The following is a 17,467-nucleotide window of genomic DNA, read 5'->3' on the forward strand; positions in this document are numbered from 1 at the left end:
CAGGAAATGCTCTAGTCAGATGGGCCCTGAGGAAGGTTTGGCCGGCAGAGCACAGCTGGGCTGTGTCTAGACTGGCAAGTTTTTCTGCAAAAGCAGTTGATTTTGCGGAAAAACTTGCCAGCTGTCTACACTGGCATGTTGAATTTCCGGAAAAGCACTGACGATCTCATGTAAGATTGTGAGGGCTTTTCTGGAAATACTATGCTGCTCCTGTTCGGGCAAAAGTCTTTTTCCGAAAGACTTTTGCGCAAAAGGGCCAGTGTAGACAGCACAGTGCTGTTTCCGCACTAAGCCCCGATCGCGAAAATGGCAATTGGGGCTTTTTTGCGGAAAAGTGCGTCTAGATTGGTCACGGATGCTTTTCTGCAAAAAGTGCTTTTGCGGAAAAGTATCCTGCCAATCTAGACGCTCTGTTCCGAAAATAGCCCTGGGGTTACCTGATCGGAGCCAGACCAAGGCGGGAAGGGGCCTTCAGAAAACCAGTGGAGGCCTGGCATTGCCTTGCTGCCTCTAGGAGGTGCAGCACTCAGACTACAGCTTATCCCTTGCTGCTGGCCCCTGCCCATGGGTAGCCGGCTGCGCTGGGGCATAGTGGGAGCATTACCCCGACAGCCACATCCTTCTCCTCCCCCCCTCCTCCTTGTAAACACACCGGAAAGGACTCAGAAGCACCGAAAGAGCCGCTCACTGGCCAAAGCCTTTATTTAAATGACTCCACTCCTGGCTGGGGAAGACTGTCCAGGTAACTAGGGAGACAGCCACACCAAGAGACACCAGCATCACCTGGGAACCCTGCTTGGCACCAGCCAAGGGCGTGGAGGCCAGACTGCTGCCGGCTACACTGGGGTCAAACCAGCGTCCCTTCCCGGCGGCAGTACCCTGGGGCCACTGGGCATAGCAGCATCTAGCTTCAAGTCTCTGTCCCAGGCACTGAACGGCCTCCTCTGATGCAGCGTGTCCCTGTTGCTAAAGCCACCAGAATTACCCAGACTCCCCCGCTCCATTCTGCTCCCCACCCAGCCCCTGAACACTTTGCTTGTCTGACTTGCTTTCTCTAGGGAAACACCAGGGTGGCAGCACGCTCCAGCACTTACACAGGGTCTCCCCTCCACCGGTCAGAGCCCCGTGCCCTCAGAAAGGACCCCCAGCCCAGACTGTGGGAATGGCAAACGGCTCCCAGCCCGGCATCCCATCTAACCCATGCACAGGGGAGGTGGAAAGAGTCGGTGAGTTAGTCCCACAGCTGGAGGGGCCGAGCGGGCTGGTTCCTATAATCCCCAGGCTGTGTCTACACTGGCACCTTTTTCTGGAACTGCTTAAAACGGAATACTATTCCGTTTTCAGTTTTTCCGGAAAAAGAGCGTCTACATTGGCAGGCTGCTTTTCTGGAAAAGCCCTTTTTCCGGAAAAGCGTCTGTGGCCAATGTAGACGCGCTTTTCCGGAAAAGAGCCCCGAGCGTCATTTTCGCGATCGGGGCTTTTTTCCGGAAAAGACTACTGGGCTGTCTACACTGGCCCTTTTCCGGAACAGTGTTCCGGAATAAGGACTTATGCCCGAGAGGGAGCAGAATAGTTTTTCTGGAATAGCGGCTGATTTTGTACAGTAGAGCGTCGTTGCTTTTCCGGAAAAGCAAGCGGCCAGTGTAGACAGCTCGCAGCTTATTCCGGAAAAGCGGCTGATTTTCCGGAATAAGTGGCCCAGTGTAGACACAGCCCCAGTGTTTGTCCAGTTGCATGTTAAGTGGCTCAGGCAGCGGGGCTGCCAGCCCACCCCTCGTTTCCCCGGGGGAGCCCTCCCTAGGAGCTTCTGCCCGATATTCAGCCTACACTGACCATGCCCCCAGCTCCCTCTAGCCAAAGCAACACCTCTCCCTGGTGAATGTTGGCCAATAGGCTGCAAACCCCTCCTCCACCCTGTGGCAGTGGGAGCCAAATGCTCCCTGGGAAGCCTCCTCCATTCCCCCCCCCCCCCAGGGCAGGGGGCATCATAGCTAGAGCTGTGGGGGAACCATGCTCCTGCGGGGGAACCGAGCCCCCAGGGTGCAAAACCTGCAGAGGACAAACCCAAAGCTGAACTCACCCACACACCACTGGGTTACAGCCGAGCCAGGGAGCTTCTCGCCAGCGTGGCCAGGCAGGAGCCCCCCTGCACACCGCCGGGCCAGGCCCACGCTCAGCCCCATGGCTACCGCAGGACTGACCGTCACAGTCCCAGCGGCAGCAGGGACAAGCACAGTCAGAGCCTCCCGGTTTGTGTCAGAGGCCAGGCCAGTGGGGAGCAGCTGAATTACCTTGGGGGGAAAGGGGGGGCTGGGGCTGATGCCAGGCACCTCTTCTGCTTGCAGCCCCTGAGCTAATGTGGGAGCCAAAGTCCAGGAGTGTGGGACTCCTCTGGCCCCCGCAGCCCAAGGGCAGGCCAGCTGGTTAACCCTTTGGGGGGCACAGCAGGCCACCTGCTCACGGCAGGAGTGCTGCTGGGTTACAGCTCCCCAGACGGGCCCGCCGGCTCTGTGCCGTGCGTTGCCAAAGCAGAGAGCAGCTCCCCGTCAGCAGCCCCCACCCAGCCTCCTTCCTATCACACAAGGCAGCCGAGGGAGCAGTAAGGCTGCTTAAAGCTACCGTCCTCCACCCAAACAGCACAGGCCAAGCCAGGAGCTTCATCCGCTTTTGCCGCTAAGTGCTGCTGGCTGCAGGTGCAGCTAAGCCAAGCCCCTGCAACCTCCCCAGCCAGTGAACTGCAGCCCCCTCTGCAGGGAGCATGGGCGCGGCTCTGAGCCAGCTTTCAGAAAGAGAAATGAAGCTGAAACTGGGCAGAATGTCCTGCTCCAGTCTGGAACCCGGGAAGGACGCTGCGTGCGGCAGGAGCGCCCGGGAGTCTTTACTACCCAACAGAGCGGCGCCCTCCATCCCACAGGTGTGGCCTGTCTGCCAGGCGAGCACTAGGCCATTGGGATTGATAATCCTCCCAGGCAGCTCAGACTGGCTCCCTGTAGCCACTGGCTCGGCCCATCCCTCTTACATAAGGGGAAGATCTCACACATGCTCAGGCACTGAAGTTTCCCTGGAGAGTTTGGTTTGTTCCGGCAGTAACTGCTTTCCCAGCTCTTTGTATCGGGCCGTTGGGAGCAGGGAGCGAAACCCGGCCAACAGGCAGCGCTCCCACCCCACCCACCAGCGCCTCGGGGCGCTGCAGCCAGCAAAGGGAGCGTGGGGACCAAGCCCAGCCTGCTTGGAGTGCCTGGGCCGGCAGCCCAGAACGTGCCCCGCTCTGGCATCTGGGCTGAATACACCTCACACACACGGTGGCAACTCACGAGAGCTGGGGCCCCGTGAGAGACACGTGCACTGGGGGGTAACCAGGCCCAGGTCACTGTCAGATCACACCAGGCACCCCCCCAGTTAGCGAGCTGCTGAAGTGCTGCTGGGCTGACCTAGAACGCAACCCGGAAACAGGTGGGGAACGCCAGAGTCAGACTGGCCCTGGAGCTGCTTTAGGGAGGGAGCTGCCCCGATTGGCACAGGGCCTGCCAGCTCACCCCTGGACAGGCACCAGAGGGGAAGGGTCCCTGGGAGGAGGGTCTGGTTGTCAGTGGGACCCTGGTTTACAAGGTAACTCGCTCTACAGAAGCCAGGCTGAAGACCACGCCTGGGAAGTTCTGAGTAGCTTCACGTTTCTGTCCCCGGCTCCGGACGGTCGCCTCCGACCAGGCCTGGGCTTGTTAACAGACCGTCTCGCCTTATTCCTTTCAACCCCGAGCCGCAAGCCCACCCCATAGCCACCCCTCTTCCCAACACGTTTGTGAGCATGATATAAGCCCCAGCCCCTCACCACGGCCCCAGGAACCCCAGGAAGCCGAAGGCTCCTGACACCAGTGTCCCCCTGTGTGCACCCTTCCGCTCTGCAGCCTAGCCCCCAGGAAGGAGCTGAGATCCCCCTTCATTTATAAAATACAAGTTCCTGGAGGAGCGGGGTGCACGGGGAATAGTTACATAGAGACATACTGGGGTAGGAGTAATCCAGAGGTCCAAGAAGACCTTGCAACGACCTCTTGGTGTCCTCACAGGTGCTGGCAGGATTCGTGTGACATCCGCAGGGCCTGCCAGAGGGAGGGGAATCCTTTGATCTCTCCCCCGGGCCTGCACAGAGCAGTGCGGCTGGAGCAAAGGCCGATGTTCCCCGCGGAGGAGCGGCTCCCGGCTGGCTTGAAGACGAAGCTGGAACAGGGGCAGAAATGAGACAGGCCAGCCAAGCTGCTGCGGGGTCGCGAGGGAGGAGGAGGATGGGAGCTGCAGCAAGGGGAGACACGCTGCAGCCTGTGCTGCTGAGAGGATCCTTTTCACTGGGCGAGTCAGGGCTGGTCAGTCCGGGCTCAGCTGCTCCTGGGACTCCCGTCCTTACAGAGCTAGGAAATCCTCCTTCCGGTAGCCCTTCTGCAAGAGACAAACGGATGCTCAGGAGAGAGGAGGGGAGGGAAATCACACCTGCAGGCCTACGGTCTCCACAGTGCCCCTCTACCGCCACCCTCTGACAGTCGGACCCCGGGACGCTGAACCCTCCAAATCCCTCATATGGGCCAGGGAAAACCCTGCTCCTTCATGCAGCACTAGCTGCTCACACCAAGGTGAGGCTGTAACCAGGCTGAGGACCGATAGCCCAAGTTGTCCCCTCCCTTGGTTGTCTCTGGGCCATTTTTCCCTAATAGGGGTTGGATACCATTAGACCGTCTGGTCACCTGGCGCTAACGGGCCAAGGAAATGGAGGAGGAGCGAGGAAGCCGCTGTGGGGAGAGCAGAACCAGGAGTGGCGAGGCAGTGAGAGACAGGGAGGGGAATGAGGACCCTCAGGTAGCTCCCTGCCCACTCTCATGAACCGGCTGCTTCTGCATTTCCTAGACAGCCACGAGGCACAACAAAGCTCTCGCCCCAGGGCTGCACCGGCATCTCCACAGACAGCCCAGGGCGCCTCCAGTGTGCTTCCGATGGAGCAGGTGCCTTCGCACTGAGCACCAAGGAGCCTCCTGCAAGAGGCGACGGGGTCCCAGCCCACCCGGCTCCATCTTAACACCTCAGGTCAAGATGGAGCAAGGATTGATGGGCTCCGTGGGCTCCCCCTTGGATTTCAGAGGCGACCCGGAGCTCTCACAGCAGCCCCTGTGCCATGTTGTGGGGATGTCCCGATGAGGAATTGGGGCAAGCCAGGAAGAGGCTGTTCCCTGGAGAATTCACCCCAGGTTTCATGCTGCGCCCAGGAAGTGTAGGGACGCTGTGCTCAGGCCCCTGCCGCACGGGCCCCCTTAGCTGGCTGTGCTTGCTGTTTGGATGGAAGAAGCTGCCCACAGTCACCTGGGATGTCACTCCCTGGGCCAGCCCCAAAGCGAGGACTAAAGAGATCACTGGAGTGGGGTGTCACTCTCCTGCCCTGCCACCTAGCGCCCTGACTCCAAGACTAGATCATTTTAAAATCCCCGGAGGCAGAGAACTGAGCATAAGGACAGTCGCTGAGCAGAGCCGCTTGTCCGTGGACACCTGGCCACGTGCAGGCTGACAGGGTGGCCATAGCTCCCCATTGCCTTCCCATGCACTGCCCCAGGATGGGGGGCCCTTGAACAGGCATAGGGGAGAGTTGGGCTTAGCCCCCACCTGTCACTAACTAGCTGCCTCTCCCAGCGGGTGAGATAACAGGCCAACCAGCAGGTCATTTAAGGGGGAGCCATGGGAAGACTTCTGGAGGGGCCCTTTCTCATTCTGCTAGGCCAGGCAAAGGGCTGGCTGGGAACAGGGCAGGCAGCAGGGTCTGGGTTTTCCTGTTCGGACGGAAGCTGAACTGTGTCTACAGCCCTGGCAAAAGCCAAAGAAACACCCTGGTGGGAGGTTCCCTGATGAACTGGCAAGCAAGTTGGTCCCCCTGGCTGACACAGTAGGGAAACCAAGGCAAGGTTGGGTGAGACCCTGTTCCACACCCCTCTCCCGTCTGAATGAACTTCCAGTTTTTAAAGCAACGGCCCTTGAATACCAGCCTCCTCCTGCCCACCACCACCATCTGCTGGACCCACGGCTGACATGTGTCTTCCTGGGGGTGAATTATTCCCTGGAGCCTGCCTGGGCTGCTTCCTCCTTGCTGCTCAAACAGGAGTGAAAGGGGCGCAGGAAGCCTTTAGCTAACGTCTAGACGCGTCAAGTTTGAGCTCCACGCAGCCAGCTTCGGTGTGCTAGCCTGCGTCTCAACGGGGCTTTGCAGACGGGCAAAGCAAACTCAACCAAGCACCCACAAACGAAGCACTCAGGCTCCCTGCTTGCCACGACAGGGGAGTTACTGGGGCTGTAGAAAAATGAACTTAACCTTGATGGGAAATTCCAACGTTTGGAACAAAAACAGAGTTTGGAATTTCCTTGCAGCACAAATTCTGAAAGGTTTGGATTAAAAAATGTCAGTGTTGTCTTCAAGTCATCATTGTCAAGTCCAAGTCAAGTCTCACGTCACTACAGTTCAAGTCTCAAGTCGAGTCTCGAGTCCCTAAAGTCACTTTTGAGTCAAGTCCCAAGTTGAGTCTCAAGTCTTAATTTAAAAAAATTTCAAGTCACTTTTGTACAAGCCATCAATATCGGAATTTAACAAATATCGTCGATTTAACAAAATTAGCAAGTCTCAAGTCGAGTCTCAAGTCACAAACAATGAACCCAAGTCGAGTCTCAAGTCGAGTCACCTAGGCGACTTAAGTCAGACTCGAGTTTGAGCCGTGGGACTCGAATCAGCAACTCTGAAAAATGTTGACGTTGAAACCATTTCAGGCAGCACGTGTCCTATCAGGTAATGTTAATGTGTCTCACGATGGGATGAGAACAATCAAGTTGAAGTGAAACATGCTGGCTGCATCTAGACTGGCAAGTTTTTCCGCAAAAGCAGCTGCTTTTGTGGAAAAACTTGCCAGCTGTCTACACTGGCTGCTTGAATTTCCGCAAGAACACTGACGATCTCATGTAAGATTGTCAGTGTTCTTGCGGAAATACTATGCTGCTCCCATTCGGGCAAAAGTCCTTTTGTGCAAAGCTTTTGCGCAAAAGGGCCAGTGTAGACAGCTCAGACTGGTTTTGCACAAAAAAGCCCCGATCTCAAAAATGGCGATCGGGGCTTTTTTGTGGAAAAGCGCGTCTAGATTGACACGGACGCTTTTCCGCAAAAAGTGCTTTTGTGGAAAAGCGTCTGTGCCAATCTAGATGCTCTTTTCCGCAAATGCTTTTAACAGAAAACTTTTCTGTTAAAAGCATTTGCAGAAAATCATGCCAGTCTAGACGCAGCCGCTGAGTTTATCGAAGCAAAGCCACTGGATGCTTTCTCACCGATAGCAGCACGTACCCGTCGAACACGTGGGGATGGAAAAAATCCCCTTGCCCCATGGAAACCCATTGCGTGGAAAAGTTTCAGACCAGCTCTCTTGGTTTCCCTACATCTGCTCACTCTCCCTAGCACCACTCTCTTTGTCCTAGTCTGGACAATGCCTTCAGATCAACAGCAGGAAAACTCCCACCAGGGACAAACCAACCCTTGGCCCGGGCGAGAGAGGAACCACCCAGCCAGAGGCTCAGCTGAGCTAGTGACTCAGGGAGGAGCGTACCATCTTGTAGTCCCGGTGAAGCTTGGCGTACTGCCACATGTTGGCCAGCAAGCTGGACGCCGCCCTGGAGGACTTCTCGCTGTCCGAGCTAGGGCAAACACACAGAGGACACAATGATGCTCTTTGCTCCTCTCCCACTAGAGTCCGTCTGGCACCGTGGGGCCGTGCTCTGGGAGAGGCGCTATGAACAAAGGCTGGGGATTTGGGGAGGGGAGAGCGGAGAGGAGAACCAATGGAGTACGCCAGGACCAGATGGTCACTGCTCCACTCTGAGGGCCCCTCACATAACCGCCATGCTGGGTGCGGCTGGAGAAGTTACTGACACATGGGACAGCTGATTCCTGGGAAGATAAGGCGGGGGGACTAGAAGTGTCCATACACATATCGGGGCGAGGGAATTATTCCCCAAGGTGCGCTCCTCTGGTGTAAGGACCTAGGATGACTCCGTGGGAGCAATTCCTGGTGAGAAGACACACTCAGTGGTCCTGGGGCAGCTCTTAGAGTGAGTAGCAGGGACTCTGACCGGCCCAAGCTCAGCAGGGGGTGCAGTGGCAGGAAGTCCTTTGCCTGCCACCAGACTGGTCGGGAAAAGGCAGACCAGGAAAGGGGTCTCAGGCATTGACCTGAGCTGAGCTCCTGGGTGCCGGGAGCTGAGGGGCAGGGCTGAGGGCGGCCTCACTGGGCTGGCTCCCACCTGTCCCTTTTCTTCTTGATGTAGAAGAGCTTCCGGAGGCCGTCGAAGTAGACGATGTCGCGGGCGGCAACGGAGCTCCCCACCACCAGGTTGTTCAGCACGGCCACGATGTTCACGATGACGTCGGCAGGGGGCTCCTTCTCGCCCACGCTCCCGGGGAGCTTCTCAATCAGATGGTTCACCACCTTGGTTGCTGCCGAGGCAAACGGGCTGGGGTCAGGGTTCGGCACGGTGGGCGGGGGCCAAGCCTGGGAACCGCGCAGCCACCAACTTGGAGAGGAGGTGGCCAGCGGCCTGGCTGACGGGCGAGCCACAGGCACGACGGGGAGAGAAGCCAGTGGGTGCAGCAAATGGCCTAACGCAGCAGCAGCGCCACACAATTCCCAGCTGGCACCAAACGAAGGGGGGTGCAAAAGCCAGCGAGGACAGAGCCAGGGCTGTGCGTGGCCCCGCCCGCGGAACAGCTGCAGGGCCCAGCACCGGGGAAGCTCAGACGCACAAGCAGTCAACAGATCGGGGCTCAGCTTGGGAAATGCTGCTGCAGCATCTGGGGCGAGCCAGTGGGGGGCCTGGACATGCCGGCAGCCAAGGAGGGCGAGAGGCCTGGCGTAGCCGGGAGCCATGCACTGTGTGTTCTGTCATCACGGAGATCACACCCGCCCCGGCAACCTCTGGGCACATGGCAAAAGGCGGCCAGTGCTCGGCTCTGTGCGCAGAGGGGTCGTGCCCTAAGTTCCCTGAAAGCTGCATGGCCAGGCAACCGGCTACCAAGGGCTGGGCCGGTGGGGAGAGGAGCCCCTCCCTGGGCCCCGCTAGACTGGCTGCGGCTGGGGAGAGGTGCCCCTCACCTGGCCCCAAGAGGCTGCGGCAGCGGAGGGCTGGGGGAGGTCTCTTCCTTGCCACAGCCCTGTGGCACAGCTGCACCCCAAACTCCTATCCCCAGCGATGCCTCAGAGTCGTCACCCGCAGCTGGAACCTTCCCCCCAACCCGCTGCCCCCGAGCTCCCTCCCACACTCCCAACCCTCGGCCCCAACCCCCTACACACCTCACCTCCATATTGGGGCACATACCAAACCTACTCAGCTGTGTTTGGGCCCCCCTGGAACGACCCCGGGGAGTGAGGAGAACGAGCTAGGCCTGGCTGGCCCCAGGGAGAGCTGTGGGGACGCTGCCCCTGAGAGGGAAGGGCTCCCAGACAGGCAGCCTTTGGCGCTAGCCCCTCTGCCCCCAGCTGCCTTGCCCTGGGCTCTGGGCTCTCCCCCGGCCCCGCCCCGGCACTCACCCATCTCGTCCTTGTTGCGCGTGTTGCGGGACAGGTTGCGGATCAGCCCGGTCAGGGAGCGCAGCTGGTGATGGTCGGCCGTGCGGACTCGGTCCAGCACGGGGTTCAGGATCCGCTCCTGCTCCAGTGCCACCCTGCTCAGCACCCCGGCCCACTGCGCGTGGGGGTTGGGAAAGCGAGCGTTACAGAGTCCTGCCTTTCGATACCGCCTCCTTCCTGGCCCAGGTACCCCCTCAGCACCCAGGCATCCACCTGGCTCTGCCAGCAGCCACAGCCCTTTCCCCAGCCTCACTTGGCCCCATTCTCAGGGTGGGGCCCCCTCTGGTGGTGCCTTCCCTGCCCCCTCACACCCGTACTTCACCCTGCCCCGCAAGTGCTGCCCCGGACACAAGTGCGCCGCAGTCGGGCGGGCTACAGGCACGTCTGCTCCCCGAACGCTACCAGCTGCCAGATCCCGGTGGGCCCTGGGGCACGAGAGCAGGGCTGGTGGCATCACTTCCTAGAAGGTGGGCACAGAGGCTCAGCTCAGGCTGACCCCTCGGAGCACCAGCCACTGCTGGGATTTGGGTCCTTCCCCCCACCCCTCTGCTGCTCCCTCTTCCTTTTTCTGGGGCATTTCCCCTGGTGCCAGCGAGGGCAGGGGCCATGCGCCCACCCTAACATACAGACAGTGACATGGGCCACCACGGTGCCCCATGCTGGCAGAGGGGACCAGAAGCCCGGGGGCTAGACAGCCCCCCTGCACTGCCCCACCATGGAGTCCAGCCTCGGGCTGAGCCTCTCTGCAGCGGTGGCCTTCGAGAGCCCCGTCTGAGCCAGAGCCGGGCATGGGTGGGCAGTGGGCACTGCTCTTCTCGCTAACCTGTCACACACCTCCCTGGCCAAGGGAAAGACCTCAGCCTGGGCCCGTCCCGGCGCCCAACCTCACCCGCCGGTCTCCGGCCGTGATGTTCTGCAGCGCCCCCGAGGCCGCCTCCGTGGTGTGCTTGTTCAGCTCGCAGCGCTGCAGCAGCCGGTTGTAGATGCCCACGATCTGCGGGTTCCAGAGCCACTCCATCCCCTTGGGGTCCTTGGAGACTTCCGTGAAGGTCACCAGGTCTGTGTTCATGTGCTGGTGGGTGGGGAGAGGCCATCAGGAAACAAACGCAGCCCTACAGGGGGCCCGGCTTCCCTCTCGCCTCCATCTCCTCCCCTATGTGTCCTTCCCTAGCACCCCCATCTCCTCCCTATCACCCGGGCCACCAGGAGCACCCAGCGCCTCCCTGGGTCTGTGACCTGTGTGCTCAGCCGGCCGTGCAGGCGCCTCCTGGGAGCCTGCTACAGCCAGACACACAAGTATGTGCGGAACCCGGCTGCAAATGCCAACTTCTCTCATGGGAACTGCTTAGGCTCCCAGCCAATCACAGGCTCGGAAGAGCACCAGGTGACTCCTATGGCCTGTTTCTTCTCAGCCTGTGTGACAGGCCCTTGCAGGGCTCACAAAGGGCTGTGTCGCCCACTGTATCCTACAGGGAAATGGGGGGGTGGGAGTGTGTCTCACAGACATCTCACACTCACACAGGGCCTGAGCCACCGTCCACTGGAGCCAAGGAGAGATGCACCCTGGCTGCAATGGGCTGAATTAGCTGGAGGAATTATCTGTTCACCAATGTTCCCTTTCATTTTTTCCATCCATGAGCGGGATACATTTTGTTAGATGCACCGAAGCACGTGCAGGTGTGCACCACCAGTAGAAACACAGGCTGCCGACTGAGGGCACTCTGCTAATCAGCTGGGCAGCCCCTGAATTTCTCCTGGGCAGCTGCCCAAGCGCTCAGCTTACAGGGAACACCGCTGCTCGCCCCTCATTGTAGCGCCCCAAGACATCACTCAGTGGCCACGGCTGATTCGAGCCCCTCCTGCTCCTCCCATTGCCGCACACGATGTGCCTTCCCCCCGTTCTCACCTCTCGCGTTCTCCTGCCCTGGGGGCTGAAGCAGCCCACCAGCTCCCCTGTCCCAGCAGTGTTATCGCCCCTCCGGTGCCCCTCCAGCCGCTGCAGCGAGGAAGGGGGCATCTCGTCGTACAGGCGATAGGAGAGGTTCCGCAGCACACACACGGCGTTCTCCACACTCTGTGGGTGGGGGAGGGCAGGTCAGTCCCAGCGGGCTGGCTGTGCAGAGCCCACATGGCAGAGCAGCAGTTTTCCAACTTTTTTTTCTCACAACCCAGTTGCAGAAAATGCTGGATGCTTGCAACCCACCAGAATTACATCTTTGGCCTTGCGCGGGCTCCAGGGTGGGGCTGGGGGGCTTGGGGTGCAGGAGGGGATCCAGGTTTGGGGGGAGCTCAGGGTTGAAACAGGGGTGGAGGCGTGGGCTCAGCGTAGCAGGTCCCAGTCAGTGGTGGTGATAAGGGAGGTTTCAAGACTGGCACCGCAGGCCATGCTGCGCCCTGCAAGCAGCCAGCAGCCAGTGCACAAAACAGCTCTGGGCATGGCTCGCCTCCACGGGCACCGCCCCCAGCTCTCATTGGCTGGTTCCTGGCCAATGAGAATGCAGAGACGGCACTCAGGATGGGGGCAGCGCATGGAGCCCTGTTTCTCCCTCCTCCCGCCGAGGAGCCAGACCTGAGCTGGCTGCTGCCGTGGCGCAGTGCGATCTGCGGTGCCAGGGCAGGCAGGGAGCTGCCTTAGCGCCCCGCTGGTCACCTGGCCACCCTGCAGCAAGGTGACCCAGTGCCTGACATGCCAGTCCTGGGCTGCGACTCGTACTTTGAAAACCACTGGACGAGAGCCTGGGCCCAGCCAAAGAGGGGCTGGGGACAGGGCCTCTCCCCAGGGCTGGGTTAATGCTCCCACAGTGCCACTGTGCCAACAAAGCCCTCAGCCAGGCGTGTCTAAGGGGCCCATCTCCCTGGTATCCAGGCTCGGGGTGGCCCACGGTCAATGAGCTGGCCCAGGGCTCTGGGAAGCTGGCAGCTGCTCAGCAAAGGGCTCTGACAGCAGCAGCTTTAGGAGTCTGGCTGCCCATGGGGCCCTACACGCCTGCTCTCCCCAGCCCTCACTGCACCTTGGAGCGGCTCCAGGGCACTCTGCTGCCCCGGCCTGCTCTCCAGAGCCATGACGAGCTGCAGGCTGGCTGGGACAGGCCCTGCTGGAAACACCCCATTGTTCTCAAGCTGGGGTGACACGGCCCAGCACCAGCTGCCGTCAGACCCGCCCTGCAGGGGAGTCTGGGGGCTGGCGGAGCTCAGGGTGGGTGCCCATGCTGTGCTGCTGGGGGGTGGAGGAGGTCACCTCCTTTGGGGCAGAGCCCACTGAACCTCAGGTGTGTGTGTGCGGGGGACGACCAAGGAAGCTGGCCCTGCAGTGATGTCCTGCTCAGAGCCAGGAGGAAGCAGCAACAAGAACAGAGTTTCACACACCCCGCCCCGCCACACTGAACCGTACCCCACCTAGGCTGGCAGCTCTAAGCAGTGGAGACGAGGGTCTGTAGCACAGAGGGGCAGATGCAGACTCCCTCCAGGGACTCACCTTGTCCTCTGACTTCCCCACCTCCAGAGCTCTGTTGATGTAATTGATCATGGAGTCCACCAGCCCGTGGCACTCACGCATCTTCTGCCGGGTCTGCTGGCTGGCAGAGCTGAGATTCCTGCCGGGGGAGCCCAGGGCACAGCGTGACCCACACGCCTCTGGGGTGCGGTGCACTGTCCTGTCTAGGGGCACTGAGCCCACTTACAGAGAGAGTGATGACTCTGCTCGGCTGCCTTAGCCAAGAGCCAGCCGGCTTTTAGCCCCCGCAGCAACTCCTGCACTAAGCCCCACAGGTCCCAGGTTTGGCTCCGCCTGTTGGCGTCACACAGCAGTGTATGGAAGAGTCTCCCATACCCCCAGACTGCTGGGATACCCTCCTCTGCCAGGCCAGAGCCCCTGCCCATGTAGGGAGGGGATCCTATTTCCAACAGCAGTCGATGCTGCCAAGGGAGATCCTGCAGTGTCCCTATTCCTGAGCTAGGCTTTGCTGCCTGACCCTGCCGGCTCCCCAGTTCCTGCAGCATGAGGATGGCAGGGATATAGTAGCCTGCCCAGAGGGTGTGGCCTTAACACAGGGGAGCCAGAACCACTAGTGGCACCTAGAGTGGAAGGGAGAAAGCCTCCGTTGCTGTGTGGCCCAGAGCTCTCCCAGCCTGCGTGGCTCCGTGGCCAGGGCAGCGGGCCGGCTCTCCGTGCCCAGGAGCTGGCCGCACCTTTACCTGAGGAAGCCTGTGGAGTTGTAGAAGATCTCCGCTTCTGAGGCGTTCTGCTGGATGATGGCGGCGCTGCCTGTGCCGGAGAGTGGGGTCAGGACCAGGTCGGTGAGATGCTCCAGCGTGTCCCGAGCCAGCCGGTCCTTTAGGGTGTCGCTGGAGGAGAGATTCCACAGGATCCCTGCCAGCCACAGAAAGCAGCACTGAGCAGCCAGGCTGGATGAGGCGCTGAGCCATTTGCACTGGGGTTCATGCTCCCCTTCCTCTGACTAGACTGCCAGGCTAGCTGCCCCGCCAGGCTCACACGCTCGCCTCCCAGAGCGCGGGTGCGGCTGCTCCCGGCTCGCCATGGGGCTCCAGCAGCAAGGGAGCTCTGCCCCCCTCACCTGAGTCACTGAGTCCCCCCAGACAGCCCACAGCTACCAGCCTCTGACCTGTCACTGTGGGAACAGGCAGCCCTCAGAGGACTCCTCCAATTAGGGATGTGAATGGGTAACCGGGGGATGCTTATGGGTAATGGTGAACCGGCACCCGGGAGCAGCCCCCACCTGCAGAGGGCTGCTCCAGTCCCGCTGGGCTGACTGTGCCGTGGGCCAGGGAGGGGGCTGGCATCTCCCTGCATGGGCCCGGCAAAGCTGGCAGGCCCATGGGCTGGGCTGGAGTGGTCACCCATCTGGGATCCTGTTTAATGGGTTAACCAGTTAAACCTCACTGATTACATGGGATTTTACATCCCCACTCCCGTTGGAAGATACTCCAAAGCTCAGAAACACCCATGCAGGGACCCCCAAAATGGCAGGCATGCTGCACTCTGCACCGAATCGGGCAGGCCCCATGTGGATGGGCAGCCTCCAGGGGGTGGGGAGGGTCTAATTATCAGCAGCTCCAGTGACACCGACACACAAGTATCAGGCACAGACGGCTGGGAAGGGAGACCTGCAGCTCCGAGGAGCAGCCAGTGCCTGCCACCGGCTGACTGATAACCCACAGCAGGAGCTGGGAGGAGACAGACTCAGTGTGAATCCAAGCTGTGCAGGGACCTGTTCCAGCCGCTCTGATGCCAAGCAAAGCGGCGGCGCTGGGGCGCTGCTCCAAGAAACACCCAGTTTGGGGAGCGGGTCCCAGCAAGTTCCCAGGAACGTGTCAGAGCAGGGCAGCCCCTCAGGCTGGTTACGTGCCGTGTGCTGCAGTCCAGAGCTCCCCAAAGCCTCCGCGGCACAGCAGCTCCCTGGCAGGAGGGAGTGAGGCGTCTGGCTGCCCCGCTAGGGCTAGGAGCGTGGCCTGGGACGCAAGCCTGGGTGCAATTCCCAGCTCCACCAGGACTCTCCCTGTGCCCCAGGGTAGGTCGCCACGTGAGGCTTTGGGTCTGAGCCCCAGCTGTCAAATGGGGCTAATACCTCCCCGGGCTGCTGTGAGCCTGCCTAGAGGCACTCAACCCCACAGCCCCCCCACTGCTCATGCGTTAGGCCCCAGATTCCCTGGCTGAGGCTCTGCGCAATGAGGGCCCAGCCCCATGGGGGACAGCTCTGACCTCCCCAGAGGCAGTGCGACCCGCCGAGGAGGCCCCTGCCTGCCAGGCACTCCCTGTGTGCAGGGCTGGTCTGCCTCGGGTGGTGTTGCCTCCAGCTGCATTTAACTAAAACCATGTTCACAGACTCCATTACGCTGCATTAAGCCCTTCGCATCACTGGGCCCGGCTTTCCCATTAGCCCTGGTATTAGCTGAGACAACCCGAATCTGGCAGGCAGGATTAGCAAAAGCCTTGGTAATGGAGGCAACTGTAAGCTCTGCTATTCCTGCCAGCCAGACACAGAGCCAGGTGGAGCCTGGCCCCTGGCCACGGCTCTCGCACACCCCTCCCACCCATCCCCCTGCTCCCTCGGCTCTCTCCAGCAGCCAGGCTGGCTAGGAGACGGCTGTCTCCCTCCCCCATCTCTCTCTGCCTCAGCCCCACCTCTTAGCAGCAGGCTCCTGGGGTGTCGCCCCACCTGGTTACCTAAAAGGAACAGCTTCCCTTCTCATGCCAGGGCAGCCTGGCGGGCTAGTCCCTCCTCCCACCTGCCGGGCAGGACTGTCTGAGCTTCCCAGCCACCCAAGGGCCTTCTTTCCTTGCTAGAGCCCTGCCTGGTCCCCAGTGATAAGACCTGGCTGTTCAGTAACCAAGGCTGCCTGTCCCTTGAGTGCCAGCACCTGAGAGCAGGGTTCAGGTGCCGGTGCTCTGGCACGCCCAGGGGCCCTGACGGCCGGTGTCAGCACCAGGCGGGCAGAGGGATCTGCGCTCCAAAAACGGAGGCCTCCTGCTCCGCCAGCGGCCTCTCCCTTGCTGTGCTCCCTGCCCTGGCTCCCCGGCCTGCCTCAGAACGAGGCCAAGTAACCACCAGGCCTCAGCACTGTCCAGTCGAGTCACGTTGGCCCCGTCAGCTCTAAAGAGAGCGGAGCCGCCAAGAGGGCCTGGCACAGCCCCCGCCTCGCCGGCACTTTGTACGCAGGGAGCCTGGACGGTTCCACCCCACAGCGCCTCCTGAGGGAATGGATTCCCCGCACCACACTCCTGCGGCGCAGGGCCGGGCTATTCACCCCCGCTTGGGAGTGGGGACCTGCGCAGAGACCAAGGGCTAGAGCAGGGGTGGGCAAGATACGGACCTTGGGCTGAATCCAGCCCACCAAGCCATTTGATCTGACCTGTGGCTGCCTTGCCATGCCCCCGCCCCTGAGCGGGGGAGTGCGCAAAGAAATGCGCTGTTCAAAATGGCTGGCAGCTCCCCCCCCCATCCCTCCTGCCAGGGGCTTATGGAGCCTCATGGGAGCTGCCGGCTGCTTTGAACAGCGCGTGACTTTGCGCACGGCCCCACCCACAGGTCCCGTTTGGCCTGAGAGCCGGGGAGCCCACAAAGTCTCCTCCCCCTGTCAGGGCGTGGCGCCTAGAGGGAACCACTGGCTGTTCAAAACCCCTGGCAGGGTGGGGGCAGGGGACAAGAGACTTCACGGGCTTCCCCGCCCCCAGGCCTCGATTGGCCGGGGACGGGGAAGCATGCAGAGTCTTCCCTCCCGCCAGGAGCACGCAGCACCTAGAGGGAACCGCCCCTTCCACCTGAGAAGGCCCAGCCTGCAGCCACTACCAAAATTAGTGAAGTGATCCTCCCTGCAAAAATTACTGCCCACCCCTGGGCTAGAGTCACACAGCATTTCGGGGCCTAGTGCTCTTTGAAAAGTGCCCAAGGTCACACAAGAAGTCTGAAGCCAGGTCTCCCAAGTGCCCAGCCAGTGTTCTAACCTCCAGGCCTTCTGCACTCCACCAGCCACTCTGAACCCTCGCTAGGTAGGTCCAGGAGAGGAGGCATGAGCATGCAGCCTCAGAGGCTGAGGAGCCATGGCCCCTACTGCCATTGCTCCTGGGCAAGAAGGTTTGACAGCTTCTTATTCGAACCCTAACCTAGAACCAGCCAAAACAGCTCCGACATATTTGTTTCCCATTTTTTCGGAAAAGTTGGAAATGTTGACCAAAAATATTTTTTTCATCAACATGTCAACTAGCCCAATTCAAATGCTTTCCTCTTCCAATATCTACCTAGTCTAGTGCCACCTGTTGGAGATCTCGTGGAACTACAATGGGAGTTGAAGGAGTGAGAATGAGGTTTGGACATTTTTGG

General features: G+C 60.4%; 1 protein-coding gene across 2 annotated transcripts in view; it reads right to left on the bottom strand.

Annotated features, from left to right (window-relative positions):
* Window positions 1–679: 679 nt before the first annotated feature.
* Window positions 680–17,467, bottom strand: part of PKP3 (plakophilin 3) — a 44,180-nt gene continuing 27,392 nt past the window's right edge. For both annotated transcript variants that reach the window (XM_006131652.5, XM_089778711.1), the window contains 8 exons: window positions 13,824–13,998; window positions 13,105–13,222; window positions 11,536–11,703; window positions 10,519–10,701; window positions 9,591–9,744; window positions 8,308–8,500; window positions 7,614–7,701; window positions 680–4,431 (listed from right to left, as the gene is read on the bottom strand). In XM_006131652.5, coding sequence (XP_006131714.4) covers window positions 4,396–4,431; window positions 7,614–7,701; window positions 8,308–8,500; window positions 9,591–9,744; window positions 10,519–10,701; window positions 11,536–11,703; window positions 13,105–13,222; window positions 13,824–13,998 — 1,115 coding nt within the window. In that variant the 3' untranslated portion in view covers window positions 680–4,395. The remainder of the gene's footprint in view (window positions 4,432–7,613; window positions 7,702–8,307; window positions 8,501–9,590; window positions 9,745–10,518; window positions 10,702–11,535; window positions 11,704–13,104; window positions 13,223–13,823; window positions 13,999–17,467) is intronic.

This window comes from Pelodiscus sinensis, chromosome 5 (genome assembly GCF_052426305.1).
Source record: "Pelodiscus sinensis isolate ZL-2025 chromosome 5, ASM5242630v1, whole genome shotgun sequence".
In the NCBI taxonomy this organism is placed as follows: domain Eukaryota; kingdom Metazoa; phylum Chordata; order Testudines; family Trionychidae; genus Pelodiscus; species Pelodiscus sinensis.